Raw genomic sequence first — 19854 nt, forward strand, 5'->3', positions numbered from 1 at the left:
GACCCAGATACAGATGCACTCTCAGACTGGCGCATGTGGTATCTAAGGTTATTACTAACTTCTGTTCAGCCCCACAGCCTTCCCCATGACTGAGTACTCTGTCCAGTAATATCACAAATAGGGTGGGGGGGAGTCATTCAGCTTTAAAATATAAATACTGTGAGCCAGTAGATAGACAGACACAGAATCAACAATCAGTGAAAGTCAATCAAGATGCATTTTCAGACCATTTTTTCATGATCCCCAGTATAACATGATTACAGATTTCTTAAAATGAGCATATTGAAGTGACATGATCTCCTAAAGGAAAGAGGTAAATCAAACAACATGACACTACTTTAAATACTTTTCCTGAAATACAGAATCCTGTGCCTTTTAAAGCTGCACTAACTATCTTTTTTCTTTTTTTAATGTTTTTAATTATGAAAGTATGATAACATACTTGGAGACTTGGAAAATACAAAGCAACGTTACATATATAATAGTTCCACTATATATTATAATTGTTTTATTAAGTTGATAAATTAAGATTTTTAGTTGGAGTTTCAATATCAAGCTCTCAAAAACAATAGAATGAATAGACAGAAAAGTAGAACATAGTAGACCTGGGAAGCACTAAAGCTGCATGGCCTCCGTATGACAGTGGAAGGACACTGGGCTTCAGAAAGCAAATGCTACTTCAGTGATTTGAGAAAGTTAGACCAGCTTCCAAGAAGTGCCTCACTTTCCTTCCCGTAAGGACTTATGCCTCCAGAGAACCTGGTCTGGTGTTATGCTCATACAGAGTTGCAGCCACTTGGGTGCTCTCTGATACAGCGGAGGTGCCATTCCAGACACTGAGATAATTGTGTAAATGGGCCCGTCTGAGCTAACCGGCTTTCAAAGGGTCTGGCGTGGTCCCCAGGGAGCAGCTCACTGCCGGAGCCTCTGATGCACTCAGTGATCAGGGAATTCGGGGGAAGCCTGTGCCATGGTCCCCAAGGTGGGCATTGCATGGTGCTGGCAGGGAGGAGAACGAAGGGACAGAGCGGCCGTCTTAGGCCCCTAGCACAGAGCAATGGAAAAAGATGAAATCAAAGGACCCTGCCCTGTTGATCATTAAATCACACAATTTTCTTTGTGTGTATTTGTGTGTGTGTATAGTTGCTCAGTCCTGTCTGACTCTTTGTGACCGTATGGACTATAGCCCACTACACACCTCTGTCCATGGGATTCTCCAAGCAAGTATACTGGACTGGGTCCCTCACCCTCCTCCAGGGGATCTTCCCAACTCCAGGATGGAGCCCATGTCTCTGGTGTCTCCTGCACTGGCAGGAAGCTTCTTTACACCAGTGCCATCTGGAAAGCCCTTTCTTTGTGTGAATGCATAATAATAATATATTCTTGCAACTAACTTAGGATGGTCCCTGACCCTTTATCTTCCACAAAGAGGAATTCAACCAACTGGTGTAGCATGTGGCTAGGTCAGAATATGGTCAGAGGCCAGGCATTTGGGGGTGGAGAGAGAGGGCAGCTTTGCATTTTACTATGAAAAATGTTCTCTAAAGCGTCTATGGCTTCACAGTTTATCCGAGTTCACATTCAAGAAGCCTAGATGAACATGGGATAAATCTCATGTCCAGGATCTGCCCTGAAGTTTTCACAACTTTCATCTTGAGAGACAGCCAGGACAGATAGAGGGCACACCTCAGCAGCTGGAGGATCTCCAGGGCAACTTCAGAAAGAGAAATGTAAATAATTTCCATCATCTGGCAACTCATCACACACTGCATAACAATACCCTCAGTGTGGAATTTAAAACTGTTTGTGTAAACACACCCTTTATTAGGATGCCAGCCCACAGCTCAAGTCATAAACCTAAGCACTACGCAAGTAATCTTTACAAGACTGTGTGCAATGTACAGGGTAAAAAAAATCACAAATGTCTAAAAATATCCGAAATGCTGGAATTTAGCAAATACCATAGTCCAATAATATAAAAAAGACAAGACTGAGGAAAATTATGAGTATTTTTTTTCAGCAACTGAAAATGGAACACTAATAAATTGTGCCAAACCAGAATGTGAAATCACCATTTTTACTAAATGAGGTAAATGTGATGTGCTGCTGGGAATCAGGGTGTGTGTCTGCTTATTTCCCCTCTCAATACTAGAAAGTATAAAACATTATAATAAGAAACTAAATTCAATTTATTTAATACTTATAAAGTTCTTTTTTCCATTGACTAATATTATATGCCAGAACCCATTCTCTAATATAATGAATACATAGACCATTTTTTTTCTTTTCTTCTGAAAGATTATCCTACTGAAGTCATAATTATCCCATCAGATATAATAATGTCAATAATAACTTCAAATATAAACAGTTGCTGCTGCTGCTGCTAAGTCTCATCAGTCATGTCCGACTCTGTGCGACCCCATAGACGGCAGCCCACCAGGCTCCCCCGTCCCTGGGATTCTCCAGGCAAGAACACTGGAGTGGGTTGCCATTTCCTTCTCCAATGCATGAAAGTGAAAAGTGAAAGTGAAGTCACTCAGTTGTGTCCAACTCTTAGCAACCCCATTTACTAAGTGATAATACAAGTCCTGCTAAAAACCTTTCCTTTATGGATGCTATCATTGAGTATTAGGCAATTAGTGTACAAAATAATGTCATAAGGTATATCTGTCTTGAGACATTGTAATATTCTGAATACTAGAACCCTAGACTCAGTCTGCTTAAGAAGCTCATTTCTGGAGAGAGCTCAGTTTGCTCAGATATTAACCTTGAAACACTAAACAGAGATACTTCCTTGGATTTTAAAGCATTTGGGTCCATTCTATAGCATTTTTGGTTCTTAATTTTCAAATCAATGGTTGAGACAATCCGGACAATATTTTATCATGGAGAATTCAAATAGCATGCTTCTTCTTTTTTAGATTATCAAATGCATTATCCAACAGCCAAGCTGAGCAGCACTCCAGTGATGGAACCACTCGTGGTTAATTAAAAGGTAAGAAATCTGTTGCTCACAGTCTGCTATTAACTCTGCAACCCAGACCACCTTTCAGTTTCCCAGAGCCACTCCGAAAGCCACAGAGCTCTTCTTTTGTGCTCTGCAAACCCCTAAGGGTTGAAGGGCTCCATTTGCAATAAAACACCAAGCAGAATTAATTCCACCTTCAGGTCCAAAGTACAGAACTGGACTCAAGGGCCAGTGACTGTGAACACTGGGAATGCTGTCTGGGGCCACCACACCCTCAAGCACGTCTGCAGAGGTGCCTTAACTGTGGGCTTAGAGGACAAAACAGAGAAGAACAGAACTTACTGAGCAAACACCTGTTCTAAATGAACTCCTTTAGGGGAACCAAAGGTGAAAACCTCATCTTTCTAAAGACTTAAGATCCATTTAAATAAAAACGCTGGGTATTCATGGGTCATCAGGTCCAAATTAAGGAAACCAAAGTTTTTTCTTACCTATCAAAAGTGATTTTGATAGAGTGTCCTGGTTTTGCTTCAATTATCCATTCACAATTTAAGGAATCTTTGTAATACCCTGGCCATCCTGGGGGCAAAATCACTCCACTTGAAGCTGTCAGATGTCCTCCACATGGGGCTGAAAAATGATGCAGGGGTCAGAAGGTCAAATCATGTACATGTACCATAGCAGCACCTCAGAAACAGCAGGGATTCATTCCTGAGTTCATAGACTTGATGGTTTCTAGTATTCAAGCAATGGTTGAAAGTTTGTTAGTAGCTCAGTCATGTCCAACTCTTTGTGATCCCAAGGACTGTAGCCCGCCAGGCTCCTCTGTTAATGGGATTCTCCAGGCAAGAAAACTGGGGTGGGCTGCCATTCCCTACTTCAGGGGATCTTCCCAACCCAGGGATCAAACTCAAGTCTCCTGCATCCACAGAGGATTCTTTACCATCTGAGCCACCAGTTATTTCCAAGTAAACTGAGAATAGTGAAATCAGAGCACGTCTATTTCACACCTGGGCATTTGTCATCAACCTTCAGTAAAGTTCTTTTCACCTAACAATGGTATTAATGGTACAGTCTGAGAGAGTGGTCAGTGCCAAACACCTCCCAGGAATTATCACGTTCAATCATCACAACAGAGTCACGAGGCAGGGATACCACCGAAACTCATATCTTACGTGTATTCATGTCAACAAATGTCTGCTGACAGACTTAATTGCCTCGCATCTACAATTAAAATATTCTGCAGTGTGTGCGTATTTTAAAATATGTGTATGTGTTGATTCACTTCAAGGTATCTTCATTTCATTAAAGTAATTTGCCATATATAATTTACTAAATTCTTTTTCTTTCAAATCTCTTTTATAGTACTTTGTTTATTCACATTTTGCACTTTTCATTGGATCACTTTGGGTAATTTATATTTTGCCAGGAAATCTCCAATTTTCTTTGAAGTTTAAAAGTTGTTGCCATAGAGATATATTCTTGTACAGTCATTTTTCCCTCAAGGTAACTTGTGTTTTTTAATGACACTGAATTGCACAGAAGAATAAAAGCTGGTTAGGTGTTAAACAAAGACAGAAAAATCTTTCTCTCAGCAATTGAGTTTCTCAGTACAGATAAACTTTAACAATCTCTTTCACCATTAACTAGTCTGTGTTTTGGATTCCCAGCTGGCACTAATGGTAAAGAATCCTCCTGCCAACGGGTTCGATCCCTGGGTTGGGAAGATCCTCTGGAGCAGGAAATGACAACCCATTCTAGTATCCTTGCCTGGGAAATCCCAAGGACAGAGGAGCCTGGTGGGCTACAGTCCATGGGGTCTCAGAGAGTCGGACATGACTAAGTAACTAAGCACACACACAGTCCTCTGTGTTGAGGGGCTTAGCTATTGTTGTTAACAACCCATACCTGGGGTTTGCCTTGAACTTCATCAGAATGTCCCTTTCAAACAAGGAGAGAATTGCCACTCACATTTAAAGTGATACTGGCTCCTTTTGTCTGACTCTATGGGATTGCTCACCTGCTGCTGACTGATGCCCCTTTATTCCCCCTACTGCAAAGGAATGTACCGGCCCTGAAGCTTAGACCCATCTTCACACCACCTACTGCAGGCGAGCACACCCACAGCGAGAATGTGGCAGAGAGAACAGAGATTAGAGAGTATTGCTTGTCTTCTTTCTCATAAAATTAGTCATACCTCAAAGTTAGTAGTGATACACTTCCTCAAGCAGTAAGTACAAACACATTTAGTCCTGCCCCAGTATTCATACCATTTATTTTAGAATCCTGATTCTAAGCTTACTGATTTATAAAGGATAATGACCTATTCAGTTATTAACACTAATAAAATTTAAACTATTTTTAAAAACCCCATATTTTAAAAAAGCAGTAAAAATAAACAAAAAGGGAACTCCTACTGTGGATTTCTTGCTCTTCAGCTGATCAAGTGTTCATCCTGGGGTGGTGCTGATAGTCCACCAAATTGTCTTAACAATTTGTGAAACTGCAGAAATGAGAACATCTTTCTGTAAATTTAGGAGGGTCAGCCAATGATGACTGAAGATAATGCTGGTCCTTGAAACAATGAGAAATGACTCTGGAGGCAGGGCTGGGGACAGGGCAAGGTGGTGAAGTGTAACCCTGCTCCCAACACTGGTGAGTAAACATGGGGTGGGGTGGAGGTGGATGGGTGGAGTGGGGAGATTTTAGGGCAGTTACAATACCCTGTAGGTCACCATCGTGGTAGATACACCACGATATACATTGGCCCAAGCCCAGCAAATGGACAATCACGAGAGTGAGCCTGTGGACTCTGGGTGATAATGACTTATCCCTGTAGGTTCATCAGTTATAAAAAATGCACCACCTGATGGAGGACCTTGCTGATGGGGGAGGCTGTGCGTATAGGAGGGCAGGGGGTGCACAGGACATCTCTGTACCTTCCCTTCAATTTTGCTGTGAATCAAAAGCTGCTCTAAAACTTGTACTCTTTAAACAGATCTACATTTCCTTGGTATTTATGAGCGATACTTTTATTAAGTTTTCTTAGCTCATTATGCACGGACAATTCTGATAAGAGGGGTTTGAGTATATATCATAAGTAAATATTCCCCTACCTGAATATACATTAAAAGTAATACCCTTCTTAATTCTTTCCCCTTTGGTTTTCCTATACAGGTAACTAGAGTGAAATGTCAAGAAGAAAACTAGTTAGGTTGTATATATGTCAGTTACACCAAGGGCAAAAAAACAGTTAACTAAAAATGATGCTGTTAACAGAGGATGAATTACGCTCCCCCTGAGATGCTACTTTGGATTCCTAATCCCAGCATCTTAAAATGGGACTATATTTGGAAAGAAAGTTACTGCAGACATGATTAGTCAAGATGAGGGCATTAGAGCAGGCCCTAGTCCAATATGATGGGTGTCCTTAGAAGGAGGGGACTGGGACAGAGATGCATTCTCACAGGGAGAATGTGTGGATGCTGCTTCTACAAGCCAAGACAAGCAAAGCCCCAGAAGCCAGGAGAGGGGCCTGGAACATCTGCTCCCCTCAGAGCCTGCCCTGCTGACACCTGACCTTGGACTTCCAGTCTCCAGGACCGTGAGACGCTAGCTCCTACTGTCCCGCCACCACTTGGTGGTTCTCGGTCGGCTATGGCAGCCTTAGGAACCAGGGTTGCTGTCTGTTTGCTCGTTCATTTTCTGTCAGAGGCTCCCTTTCAGAGGAAGGTAAGAGGCAGACGGGAGGGGCCCACACCTTCGCAGCGGGGGACGGTGGAGCTCCAGACCACGTTCCCATCCTGCAGGATGCAGGTGATGGACTCCGAGCCATGCGTTTTGACAAATCCATCATCACAGTGGAAAGAGACTGAGCTCCCCAGCAGGAACCTGTCACCAAAACGCCGCCCATTTATGGGTATGCCAGGATCGTGGCACTCGTTTTGACCAAATGCTGAAAAGAAAAAAAAAAAAAAATTGGAGTAAAAAAAAAAACAAAAACACTTGAATATTAATCATGAGTATTAAAAAAGAAAGCAGAACCACTTATAAAGCAGTTTTAGCTATTTTTCAGAGATAGATAGATACATTCAATAAACAGAATATTGATACCTAGAGAGACAGAAGGAGAGAGATGGATAGATAGACCTCATTATCATCCACACAGCATCCCAAAATTGGAAGGTACTTTTTCACTAAGAAAAATGGAGATGAGATACGTAGGTGACAGAAAAGGATTTTGGTTCTGGCACATCTGGGTTAGCATCCCAGCCCTTGCACTTACTACCTGTCCCTGGGAAGACTGCTCTGGTCATCTGAGCCTTTCTGTGGTTCATTTGCTAAGTTGTGCCTGGACTGCAGCCCTCCAGGCTCCTCTGTCTTCCACTGTCTCCCAGAGTTTGCTCAAATTCATGTCCATTGAGTTGGTGATGCCATCTAACCATCTCATTCTCTGCCACCCCCTTATCCCTTTGCCTTCTCCTTATGTAGCCCGCCTATCTCCTCTGTCCATGGAGTTTTCTAGGCAAAGAATTCTGGAGTGGGTTGCTGCTTCCTTCTCCAGAGGACCTTCTCAATCCAGAGACTGAACTCAAGTCTCCTGTGTCTCCTGCATTGCAGGCAGATTCTTTACTGCTGAGTCATCTGGGAAGCCCCTATTGGAGCCTGCTGCAGCTGCTGAGAAGTCACTTCAGTCGTGTCTGACTCCATGAAACCCCATAGACGGCAGCCCACCAGGCTCCCCCGTCCCTGGGATTCTCCAGGCAAGAATACTGGAGTGGGTTGCCATTTCCTTCTCCAATGCATGAAAGTGAAAGTGAAGTCGCTCAGTCATGTCTGACTCTTCATGACCCCATGGACTGCAGCCTTCCAGGCTTCTCTGGCCATGGGATTTTCCAGGCAAGAGTACTGGAGTGGGTTGCCATTGCCTTCTCCACTATCGGAGCCTACTTTTCTTTATTTACAGAATGAGGACGATGAAGCTTATAGTCCAGAGTTGCTGCAATGTTAAATGAAACAATTTCTGTCAAATCCTAAGCAGATCACCCAAGAGAAGGAGGCAGTCAGTACATTTTAGCTTATAACTCCTGTTTAACATTATTATCTTACTTTATTCCCTCAACTGTACAATTTAAGCAGATGGTCTTAAGTATAAGCTATGATCAAATGAGGAGTCTGAAGCAAAGAAAAGTTAGCTGTCTTATCAAAATTCACTGAGTACATACGAGTTGTTGTTTAGTTGCTCAGTTGTGTCCAACTCTTTGCAACCCACTGGACTGTAGCCCGCCAGGCTACTCTGTCCATGGGATTTTCCAGGCACGAATATTGGAGTGGGTAGCCATTCTCTTCTCCAGGGGATCTTCCCAACCCAGGAATCAAAATTGGGTCACCCACATTGCAGGCAGATTTTTTACTACTAGGTCATCTGGGAAGGCCAAGTCCATACATTTAGCAGGTGTTATAATCCATGACTCCCGACTCCAAATACCTCACTGCTTTTCACTACTCTATTCTATTGCATGGAGGACACAGGGGTGGATGGATGGATGGACGGACGGGTGGAAGGAAAACCAGAGAGAGAGAAGTATGTGAGCCACCAGTCCTCACTATAGGGGTGAGTGACCAAGACACCACAACAGAGTGGGGTCTTTTTTTAGTTTCTCAGGATAATGTTATATAATTTTGTGAACTGTGACCATAAAACCCCAGAGAAGAGCCAGCGGAGACCATGGACGCGGGGTGGGTGTGGATGCACTTACTGGTGTAGGTGATGTTGAAGCCTCGGCCGGTGGTGGAGTGATCCGACTGGAACTCCAGACGGACGATGTGCCCACTGCTGGCCAGCTGGGATGGCACCTCATGGCCTGAGAACGTGCCCAGCACAGTTATGTCTGAAATCCCGTCATCTTTGACCGCAAGGAAGTCAAACTGAGGCTCCACGTCAAAGTCATTAAAGATGAGGTGAATTCTGCTGCCCGGCTCAGAGATGATCAGCCAGACGCAGTTCATGTTGTTACCGTACTCTTCTGGGTAATTCGGTGAGAGGATGATTCCTGATGATGCCGTAAAGTTGAAGAAACAGGAAACTGTGAAGACACACAGATAATAATAGTTTCAAACAATTTTGTCCACATCTGAAGATCTGGCTATGTGCCAAGGACCTGGGAAGGAAGGTCTATACCAGCAGTTAACTAGGATGGTTCACCTTTTTCTTTCTTTCTTTTTTTTTTTTATTTTGAGAATATCTACTGAATTTGTTACAATCCAGCTTCTGTTTTTATGTTTTTTGGCCTCAACATATATGGGAACCTCAGTTCTCTGAGCAGGGATTGTCCCGGTTTGTGAACAGATTAAGTTCAACATACAGAACAACCATCTCCTATATATAATCAAGTGTATGCTTGATTCAAAAATAACTATCAAGTTGACTGAAACTTGTGGCAAATATTAAGATTTCTTGTTATAACTTTCTTCCTTCAGAAGAGCAAATATTAATATGAAAAATTATGCTGGTTTCATAAGGACAATTTCCAGAAAACAAGGTTGATTCTAATCAGTTTCCTATTTTTCATTTTAAATTTTGCATGTGCCTTAAAGCACGTTTTTTGAAATTAAATTTTAAGTCATTTACAGGGTAACGATGATTAAAGAACAACTTGGAAAATCAGACCAAATCTTGGTGGCTAATATAAAAGTCTCTTGGAATATTTACTTAATGTGTACTGAGAAATCAGTAAGGTATATGTTTTATATATGTCTATATACATATTCTTTGGGAGGGAACATCGATTGGACTTATTTCTAGGGTGTGGATTTGCTTATTATTTTACATTATTTCCTATATGTTTCCAGGTTATTGCTATACTTAGTTGTATAAAAAATCTGTTTTTCAATCTGCTATGTAGTCCTTCTTTTCTACTCGTTAAATCACTTACAAGGGACTGAGAGACCATAATACAGAGTGACATAAATTAGAAAGAGAAAACCAAATACTGTATATTGACTCTTACATGTGGAATCTGAAAAAACTTGGTACAGACAATCTCATTTACAAAGCAGAAACAGGGATGCAGACGTAGAGGACAAACACATGGACACCAAAGCGGGAAGAGGGAGTTGGATGAATTGGGAGATTCAAAATATAGTATATTTTATATACTATATATAAAATAAACAACTAATGAGAACCTTAAAAAATAAACTAAAAGCAAGACAAAAAAAAAAAAAAAACAACCAGGAGGAAGCAGGCAATTCTTCCACTGAAATGCAAAAAGTGACATCACTTCAAGCTCACAATTGCGTTTTAAGTGTCACAGGATATTGTGTGTCCTGGCTCAGTCATGTTCCGCTCTGCAGCCCTGTGGACTGCCGCCCACCAGGCTCCTCTGTTCATGAGGTTCTCCAGGTAAGAATACGGGAGTGGGTTGCCATTTCCTTCTCCGGGGGATCTTCCCAATCCAGAGATGAAACCTGCATCTCTTGCATTTCCTGCACTGGCAGGGGGATTCTTTACCACTCAGCCACTTGGGAAGTCCCACGCACCACTGACACTATGCATACGATAGATAACTAATGAGAACCTACTGTACAGCTCAGGAAACTGTACTCAGAGAAGCCGTCACAAGACAATATTAGGTTGCAAAGACCCCAGGCCCTGTCGACGGATGGCTCACAGAGCTGGCATCAGCCCTTCTGGATGCAAGTGATGCTCTGTGGACCTTGCTCATGGAAAGCTCTCATCGACAGTGTATCCGTCTGGTAGTAAGAACATCACTGACTGGTTTTACATCAGTGGAGAAAGAAGAGCTGCATTCAAGCAGCCCTGAGTGCTTCTGGCCAATGTCACATCTCCCCCAGCCCCCGTCAGGGCATGCCCTGATCCTCTCCCACCCCTCGGGGCAGCTTGGAACAGACTCCGCCAGGAGAGTACTCACATACACAGCTGGGCTTGTTGCCAGACCACTGGTTGTTCTGCTGACATGTGATGACTCGCTCCCCCACCAGCTCGAAGGCCGCCTGGCATTCGAATGTGAGTGTGTCTCCATGGAGGAAGCTGCTGCCGGTCCGCTTCCCGTAGGCTGGGATGCCTGGGTCCCCGCACCCTCCCTTCTCAATTTCTGAAAGGAGGACAGATGAGCAGACCGTTGAGAAAACATGGTGAACGTTTTCAACAGCTTAGAAAGTGAACAGCAGTTGACTTTTGCATTGTTTCCATAAACAGTTTCATCTAATATTTATTTAGCAGAAGCCAGAAAAAATATATACTTCAAATTTTGGAGAAAAGGGTTTAACTTTTCTTTCAAAGGAAACACAAAGCTACACAGATGTGTTGACCACGCAAATATTAAAATTAATATATGTTTCTTCCTGGTCTACACCTTTCCTTCATTCTGTCCATAACTGCTGCCGTTAAAATGTAAGCATCAATTTTGTTTTAACTGATGTGTTTTTTAATGTAAACCACACAAGTAAGATGGTTCATTCCCTACTGAATATTTAAATCAATATATCCTTTAGAATATTATTTGCCTTAAATTGGTGTTAGAACTCATTTAGGAAACAAAATGAATATATTCATGGTCTTCTGATGAAAAGAAAACGTGTGGATTCAAGGCTCTTTTCATGAGCACATGATTATAATGACATGTGGATACAAATGCACCAAATTATACACACATTTCAACTTTGCTCTGTCACAAATGTTAGTGATACAAGATGTATTAACTGAAATATGTTTATTCATTGATTCATACAAAAGTATTTCTTGAGGGCCTACAGTGCGTCAGGTTCTGTTTTAGGTAAAGAGGTTAGTGGACAAACAAGACAAAATTCCCCCACGCACAGGGCTGACATTACATAGAGGGAACCAGTAACAATTTGTGAGGTAATGAAGGAGACATGGGCCAGGGTGCCTGGACCTGCAGCAAGATGCTGGGGAAGGGGTGGTCTGCAGAGGAAGGGAGGGGCTCGGCCAGAGCCGCCTAGGGTGTTTCTGTGGGAAGATTTTGTAGGGTTTTCAGAAGATACACAACATGATCTGAGTACAAGTTCCAAAGACCCTCTGCCGGGCTGGGAGTGGAGGCAAGAGAAGGGTGAGTTTCCACAACTCAGGGAGGTTTCTCTGTGCTTGGCTCACAGATACATCTCTCAGTTCATGGTCCTTCCTGAATTCTTCAAGTGTTTGCACTTAGTCGTCTTGCTGTGAGCAACAGCAAATTCAGATGTAGCAACAGAAATGCTTTCTGATGATGTCTCCGTGTTTGGAAAGTCTGTGGAAGTGACTCAGCTGAATTTCTGGGTGGTTTTCAGGTACATTCCTGCCTTGTGGGGAACCTGTCCAAGCTCAGAGATTGATCCAAAGATGGCGTATTCTCCTCCAGAGAAGAAACGCTACTTCTGAGTGTTCAGGAGTTTCAGAGGTGAAATCAGCTGGCAATATAATGGTGGTGAAACTTCAACATGTAGGATATCAGCCCATCTGTTTTTGAAGCAAATTAGCACAAGAAACACAAAACTAAACCAAACCAGGCACTTTGTGCAAACAAGTTCATCACATTCTTCTGATGGCTCAGGCTATCAAATTAAAAAGACAGCCTAAATCGTATCAGTTAAATGGGAGCTAAAACGTTCCTGGATGCAATGCAGGCCAAGAAAGCCTTGGAGGACACTCTTCCTTAAGGACCAGCCTTGGAGCGCAAGTGGATGAACCTGAGCTGAACAAAGGCAGGAATGGGTCTACTTGAATTTAATGCTTGGATTACCTTGAACCAAATTTCATTGACTGAAGGCAATTTGGACCGGTGGTTTATAACAGAAAAGGCCTTTTTAAAAAATTTATTCATTTTTCATTGAAAGATAATTGCTTTATAGTATTGAGTTGGTTTCTACCAAACATCAACATGGATTTGATGTTGAATCAGCCATAGATTTACCTATGTCCCCTCCCACTTGAACCCCTCTCCCATCTCCCTCCCTATCCCACCCCTCTAGGTTGTTACAGAGCCCCAGTTTGAGTTCCCTGAGTCATACAGCAAATTCCCATCGGCTATCTAGTTTATATATGGTAATGTATTTTTCCATGTTACTCTCTCCACACAGCCCACCTTCTCCTTCCCTCCTCCCCCAAGCCAAGTCCATAAGTCTGTTCTCTATGTCTGATTCCACTGCTGCTCTGCAAATAGGTTCATCAGTACCATCTTTCTAGATTCCACATATATGCATTAGTATACAGTATTTGTTTTTCTCTTTCTGACTTACTTCACTCTGTATAACAGACTCTAGGTTCATCCACCTCATTAGGACTGACTCAAATGACTCAAATTCCTTTTTATGACTGGGTAATATTCCACTGTATATATGTACCACAGCTTCTTTATCCATTTATCTGTTGATGGATTTCTAGGTTGCTTCCATGTCCTAGCTGTTGTAAACAGAGCTGCAATGAACATCTGTATCCTTTTCAATTTTTGTTTCCTCAGGGTAGTGGGGTTGCTGGGTCATATGGCAGTTTCATTTCTATCTTTTTAAAGGAATATCCATAGTGTTCTTCATAGTAGCTGTACTAATTTACATTTCTACCAACAGTGCAAGAGTGTTCCCTTTTCTCCATACCCTCTCCAGTATTTATCGTTTGTAGATTTTTTGATGATGGCAATTCTGACCAGTGTAAGGTGATATTTCATTGTAGTTTTGATTTGCAGCTCTCTAATAATGAGCAATCTTGAGCATCTTTTAATGTGTCTATTAGCCATCTGTATATCTTGTTTGGAGAAATGTCTGTTTAGGTCATTTTCCCACTTTTTAATTGGGTTATTTGTTTTCCGGAATTGATTTGTAAATAGATGGAGAGATATTCTATGTTCCTGGGTTGGAAGAATCAATTTTGTGAAAATGACTATTCTGCTAAATGTAATCTACAGATTCAGTGCAATTGCTATCAAATTACCAATGATATTTTTCGCAGAACTAGAACAAAAAACTCTCACAATTTATATGGAAACAAAAAAGATCCCAAATAGCCAAAGCACTCTTGTGAAAGAAGAATGGATCTGGAGTAATCAATCTTCATGACTTCAGACTACACTACAAAGTTATAGTTATCAAGGTAGTATGATACTGGCACACACACACACATATATACACACACAAAACACAGAAATATAGACCAATGGAAAAAGATTGAAAGTCCAGAGATAAACCTACATACATATGGATACCTTATTTTTGACAAGGGAGGCAAGAATATACAATGGGGAAAAGACAGTCTCTTCAATAGTGCTGCTGGGAAAACTGGACAGCTCCATGTAAAAGAATGAAATTAGAACACTTCCTAACACCATCAGTTCAGTTCAGTTCAGTCACTCAGTCGTGTCCAACTCTTTGCAACCCCATGAGTCGCAGCTCGCCAGGCCTCCCTGTCCATCACCAACTCCCGGAGTTCACTCAGACTCGCGTCCATCGAGTCAGTGATGCCATCCAGCCATCTCATCCTCGGTCATCCCCTTCTTCTCCTGCCCCCAATCCCTCCCAGCATCAGAATCTTTTCCAATGAGTCAACTCTTCGCATGAGGTGGCCAAAGTACTGGAGTTTCAGCTTTAGCATCATTCCTCCCAAAGAAATCCCAGGGTTGATCTCCTTCAGAATGGATTGGTTGGATCTCCTTGCAGTCCAAGGGACTCTCAAGAGTCTTCTCCAATACCACAGTTCAAAAGCATCAATTCTTTGGCGCTCAGCCTTCTTCACAGTCCAACTCTCGCATCTATACATGACAACTGGAAAAACCATAGTCTTGACTAGACGGACCTTTGTTGGCTAAGTAATATCTCTGCTTTTGAATATGCTATCTAGGTTGGTCATAACTTTTCTTTTAAGGAGTAAGCGTCTTTTAATTTCATGGCTGCAATCGCAATCTGCAGTGATTTTGGAGCCCCCAAAAAATAAAGTCTGAATACCATACACAAAGATAAACTCACAATGGATTACAGACATAAATGTAAGAGCAGGAACTATAAAACTCTTAGAGGAAAACATAAGCAGAATACTCAGTGACATACATCAAAGTATGATCCTCTATGACCCACCTCCCTCGGTAATGGAAATAAATAAGTGGAACCTAATTAAACTTAAAAGTTTTTGCACAGCAAAGGAAACTACAAACAAGGAGAAAGACAGCCCTCAGAATGGGGGGAAATAATAGCAAATGAAACAACTGATAAAGGATTAATTTCCAAAATATACAAGCAGCTGATACAAGAGCTTCCATTTGATGTGACCTGTCAGGGGAATAGGGGTCAGGAGCCCAAGGTCCTGGCCAAGGACTCAGCTCTGAGGTCAGGAATCAGAACACTAGACTTGGTTTGGGAATTCCCGGGCTCTGCTGGGCCATCTGATGCAATTTAGCCTTGAAAAGTCTCCATTTTCACTTCCTCAGTTTACTACTTTCTACCTCACATGGCAGCTGTGAGAGCGAAACCATATAATTCACATAAGTCCTGGCATATAGGGCTCTTAAAATTAGCTATCACTATGATGATTAGCAAGCCTTAGACTTCTAGATGCTTCTTTTTGCCTCTGTGATGCTAAAGTTCATAACTTTTTATAGTGAAATGAATGAATGGCATTTGTGGGAATACTGCTTTCTACATTAACGGAGTCTGGGAACTCCTGACTTTGCAGAGTGCATGGAAGTAAAGTGGTTGTAGACACACCGTGCGGAAAGCCTTTCTGCTCCCACGCTGAGGGTTTAGAGTGTCTAGTGGCGCTTCATCTCCACCAAAGATACTGGTATTCCCTGACCCAGACATAAGGCCAGGGCTGGCCTGGAGCAGAGCCTGGGTCTGGTGAGTCCTTTTTTAAGAGTTTGGCAGGGACTTGTGATGCCAAGTCCAGGGACCAGTGTTGGACTAGTAACATCCACCATCAGTAAGTCTGCATGGAAGAGCTGGACCCACTCATCAGCCACAGAATATGAAACTTCCCTTGGGGAGCATTTTTGGGCATTTTGTATTCTCGACCCCTGCATACTGTATCACTTGAGCCCCAAGTAACTGACAGAATCCATGCAGATTCAGAAATGTTCCTTGGAGGTCAAACGGCCTTCTCTTGAGAGTGCATCCATGTCACATATTGTCTGAACCAGTAAAAATAAGAAAAGGAAGAATAAGACCAGGCTGACATCGATAGAGTAACTGCATCAAGCCTCCCTCTACAAGGAACAAAATGTCAAATGTCAAAGATGACCCTGCTGTGTTCATGCTTTCCTAGAAACCATAGTCTGTTATCAATGAAAACACTGAAGCCCCCAGAGGGGAAAAAGAGTCGATCAAATATCTCTTCCAAATGATCACTCTAGAAATGGGATCTGATAAAGAGGAGTCTAAAGGAAATACTAGGTTGCAATTATTTCCTCTCCCCTTCTCAGATGCTGCCTTTTTAGCAGCTGGGGACATTGGTAAACAAGTCTACTGGGGACTGAATGGCACGCCCATTTATATGTTTTTCTTTGACAGTGATTTTAACAAGTACACAATAATGTATTATTTCAATATTTTTCATGTTGATTAATATTCCTAAATTTTATGAAGTATTACTTTTGAATACTAATTTTATCTAAACACTTACACTACATTGACATTACATATTTAATGGTCACCTGTAATACATTTTATTTCTTTTTGATAGTCCATACTATACCCATCTCACATACTAGTAAAGTAATGCTCAAAATTCTCCAAGCCAGGCTTCAGCAATATGTGAACCATGAACTTCCAGATATTCAAACCGGTTTTAGATAAGGCAGAGAAACCAGAGATCAAATTGTCAACATGCGCTGGATCATTGAAAAAGGAAGAGAGTTCCAGAAAAACATCTATTTCTGCTTTCTTGACTATGCCAAAGCCTTTTACTGTGTGGATCTAAATAAACTGTGGAAAATTCAAAAGAGATGGGAATACCAGACCACCTGACCTGCCTCTTGAGAAATCTGTATGCAGGTTAGGAAGCAACAGTTAGAACGGGACATGGAACAACAGACTGGTTCCAAATAGGAAAAGGAGTACATCAAGGCTGTATATTGTCACCCTGCTTATTTAACCTCTTTGCAGAGTACATCATGAGAAACGCTGGGCTGGAAGAAGCACAAGCTGGAATCAAGATTGCCAGGAGAAATATAAATAACTCAGATATGCAGATGACACCACCCTTCTGGCAGAAAGTGAAGAGGGACTAAAAAGCCTCTTGATGAGAAAGAAAAAGGAGAGTGCAAAAAGTTGGCTTAAAGCTCAACATTCAGAAAACGAAGACCATGGCATCTGGTCCCATTACTTCATGGGAAATAGATGGGGAAACAGTGGAAACAGTATCAGACTTTATCTTTGTAGGCTCCAAAATCAATGCAGATGCGACTGCAGCCATGAAATTAAAAGACGCTTACCCCTTGGAAGAAAAATTATGACCAACCTAGATAGCATATTGAAAAGCAGAGACATTACTTTGACAACAAAGGTCCATCTAGTCAAGGCTATGGTTTTTCCAGTAGTCATGTATGGATGTGAGAGTTGGACTGTGAAGAAGGCTGAGCGCCGAAGAATTGATGCTTTTGAACTGTGGTATTGGAGAAGACTCTTGAGAGTCCCTTGGACTGCAAAGAGATCCACCCAGTCCATTCTAAAGATCAGTCCTGGGTGTTCTTTGGAAGGAATGATGCTAAAGCTGAAACTCCAGTACTTTGGCCACCTCATGCAAAGAGTTGATTCATTGGAAAAGACTCTGATGCTGGGAGGGATTGGGGGCAGGAAGAAAAGAGGACGACAGAGGATGAGATGGCTGGATGGCATCACCGACTCTATGGAAGTGAGTTTGAGTGAACTCCGGGAGATGGTGATGGACAGGGAGGCCTGGCGTGCTGTGATTTATGGGGTGGCAAGGAGTCAGACACGACTGAGTAACTGAACTGAACTGAACTGAGCTATACCTATAAATGTTTATATAATAAATGAGTAACTAGATTCACTAATTTTCTTTTAGACTTTTATTTTTACATTAGAAAGTAGCTGATTAACAATGTTGTCATAGTGTCAGGTGGACAGTGAAGAGACTCAGCCATACACATGCATATGTCCATTCTCCCCCAAACTTCCCTCCCATCCAAGCTGCCACACAGCATTGAGCAGAGTTCCCTGTGCTATACACTAGGTGGTTGTTGGTTATCTGTCTTAAATATAGCTGAGTGTATATGTCTGTCCTGAACTCCCTAAGGGATTCACTAATTTTTTAATGTATCTAAACTCTCCTTTTCCTGGATTATCATTATTCACTGACATGTAAACCAAAATATTGAAACTGAAATTGAGTCTGCTATAACAGAGACTTATCAGCCACACTTCTGAGAAAGGACTTTAAAACCATTAAGGTGAGCCATATCCACTTGACAATTACTGATCTACAAAAGTCACTCAATTAAAGCCAGTCCTTAATCTGAAATGTCGTGGCTGCTCTCTGATATTTACCACATGATTAGTGCACAGCTTCCCTGTAAGCCTGCCCACCGATGAGAACTGTTATTGCTCACATTTAGTGCCATCTTTGCGCCTGCTTTGGCCCCAGCACATGATAGAAGAGGTGCAGATGAATGAATGCTGCTTTACGGAATAACCGAGTTCCTCCGGGCGGCTCTGCACAGCTAAGTATCCTGGCTTGGTGACTTGTCCACATAGCGGGACCTTCTTGTTTCTGACTCCACTTCTTCATCTGCTCCTCCACGCTCCAGGGAACTTCCCTGCCTTCTCCAAACCCACCCACAGGAGTGCACCTGCAGCGGACCCACCTGACAGGTGTCTGTGTATCTCAGAGACCACCCATGTCAGGCAGGCGCATTTCCACACACTGGAAACCACTGTGTCAGCCTCCAGGCCTCCCACCCCATCAAGGACTCTCTCATTCCAGCAGTAGAGGTGTCTTGAGCGTCCCAGGACATGTCAAGCTTCTACACTGTCCTCCCATCAAAGACACCACCCTCTCTCTTTCTATAATGCCCCTCTTGGTAAGTCTCTTCAGAGCCCCATAATCTGGAGTACTGTTGCTCCCTACCCTGGGGTTTATAGGTAGCTTTCCTATAGAGGTTTAAGAAAAAGTCTTATCTGGTCCTATTTGGATGTGGTCCTGTCTTTCTACTTCATTACACTGTTATTTTTTCCAGAATGATAAGGCTTATCTTCCCTGGACTTATTGGTAGTTAAATGGTGCCCTGAACAAGGTGGACACTTGGCACTGTGTTATTATTTAAAAGGAACTGAGACATCTTCCCAAGCTTAGGTAGTTTTTGGCTATAACACAGTCTGTGCCCCACTTTTTTTTTTTCTCTATAAAGAGTTACCATCTGTTCCTAACTGCTTAGCCTGTGGTAGATTCTTCTGAGCACCATTCACTGTTTCAACTACAGGTTTAACCAACAAGTGAGCAGACCAAGCTACTGGTCTTGTGGAGAGTATAGCTTAGGGCAGTTGGCAGAAAATACACAAACAGCCTAAAGTAAGCCAGACGAGGACAAATGTGCTGAGAAAGAGAAAGCAGGTAAGAGGGATAACTCTGGTTTGAGTGATGGAAAGTAGAGTAGTCAGAGGGTATTTTCTGGTGGGACAGAGAAGATTTCTGAAAACTGAACATGTCAGCAGAGACTTGAAGTGGGGGGACACAATTGAAATGTGTAAGGGGGAGATGGTCCCATCTGCGGTGAGCAGGAGATAACCTGCAGGGCTGGATGAGCGATGCCCCTGGCAGGATGAGGAAGAGCAGGGCGGCCACAGGTGACCGTGGTGGTGCAGGGAGAGATGAGGACACAGAAGCACTGAGCTGGCCCGGGCCAGGCGATGCACGGGCTTTAGATTTT

At 42.4% G+C, this 19854-nt stretch overlaps 1 protein-coding gene across 1 annotated transcript in view; it reads right to left on the minus strand.

Annotated features, from left to right (window-relative positions):
- Window positions 1-19854, minus strand: part of CSMD1 (CUB and Sushi multiple domains 1) — a 2070567-nt gene that overhangs the window by 417438 nt on the left and 1633275 nt on the right. Inside the window, exons 13-16 of the mRNA XM_042241416.1 lie at window positions 10903-11085; window positions 8728-9054; window positions 6729-6923; window positions 3460-3598 (exon numbers count right to left, since the gene is read on the minus strand). Coding sequence (XP_042097350.1) covers window positions 3460-3598; window positions 6729-6923; window positions 8728-9054; window positions 10903-11085 — 844 coding nt within the window. The remainder of the gene's footprint in view (window positions 1-3459; window positions 3599-6728; window positions 6924-8727; window positions 9055-10902; window positions 11086-19854) is intronic.

This window comes from Ovis aries, chromosome 26 (genome assembly GCF_016772045.2).
Source record: "Ovis aries strain OAR_USU_Benz2616 breed Rambouillet chromosome 26, ARS-UI_Ramb_v3.0, whole genome shotgun sequence".
NCBI classification, from domain to species: domain Eukaryota; kingdom Metazoa; phylum Chordata; class Mammalia; order Artiodactyla; family Bovidae; genus Ovis; species Ovis aries.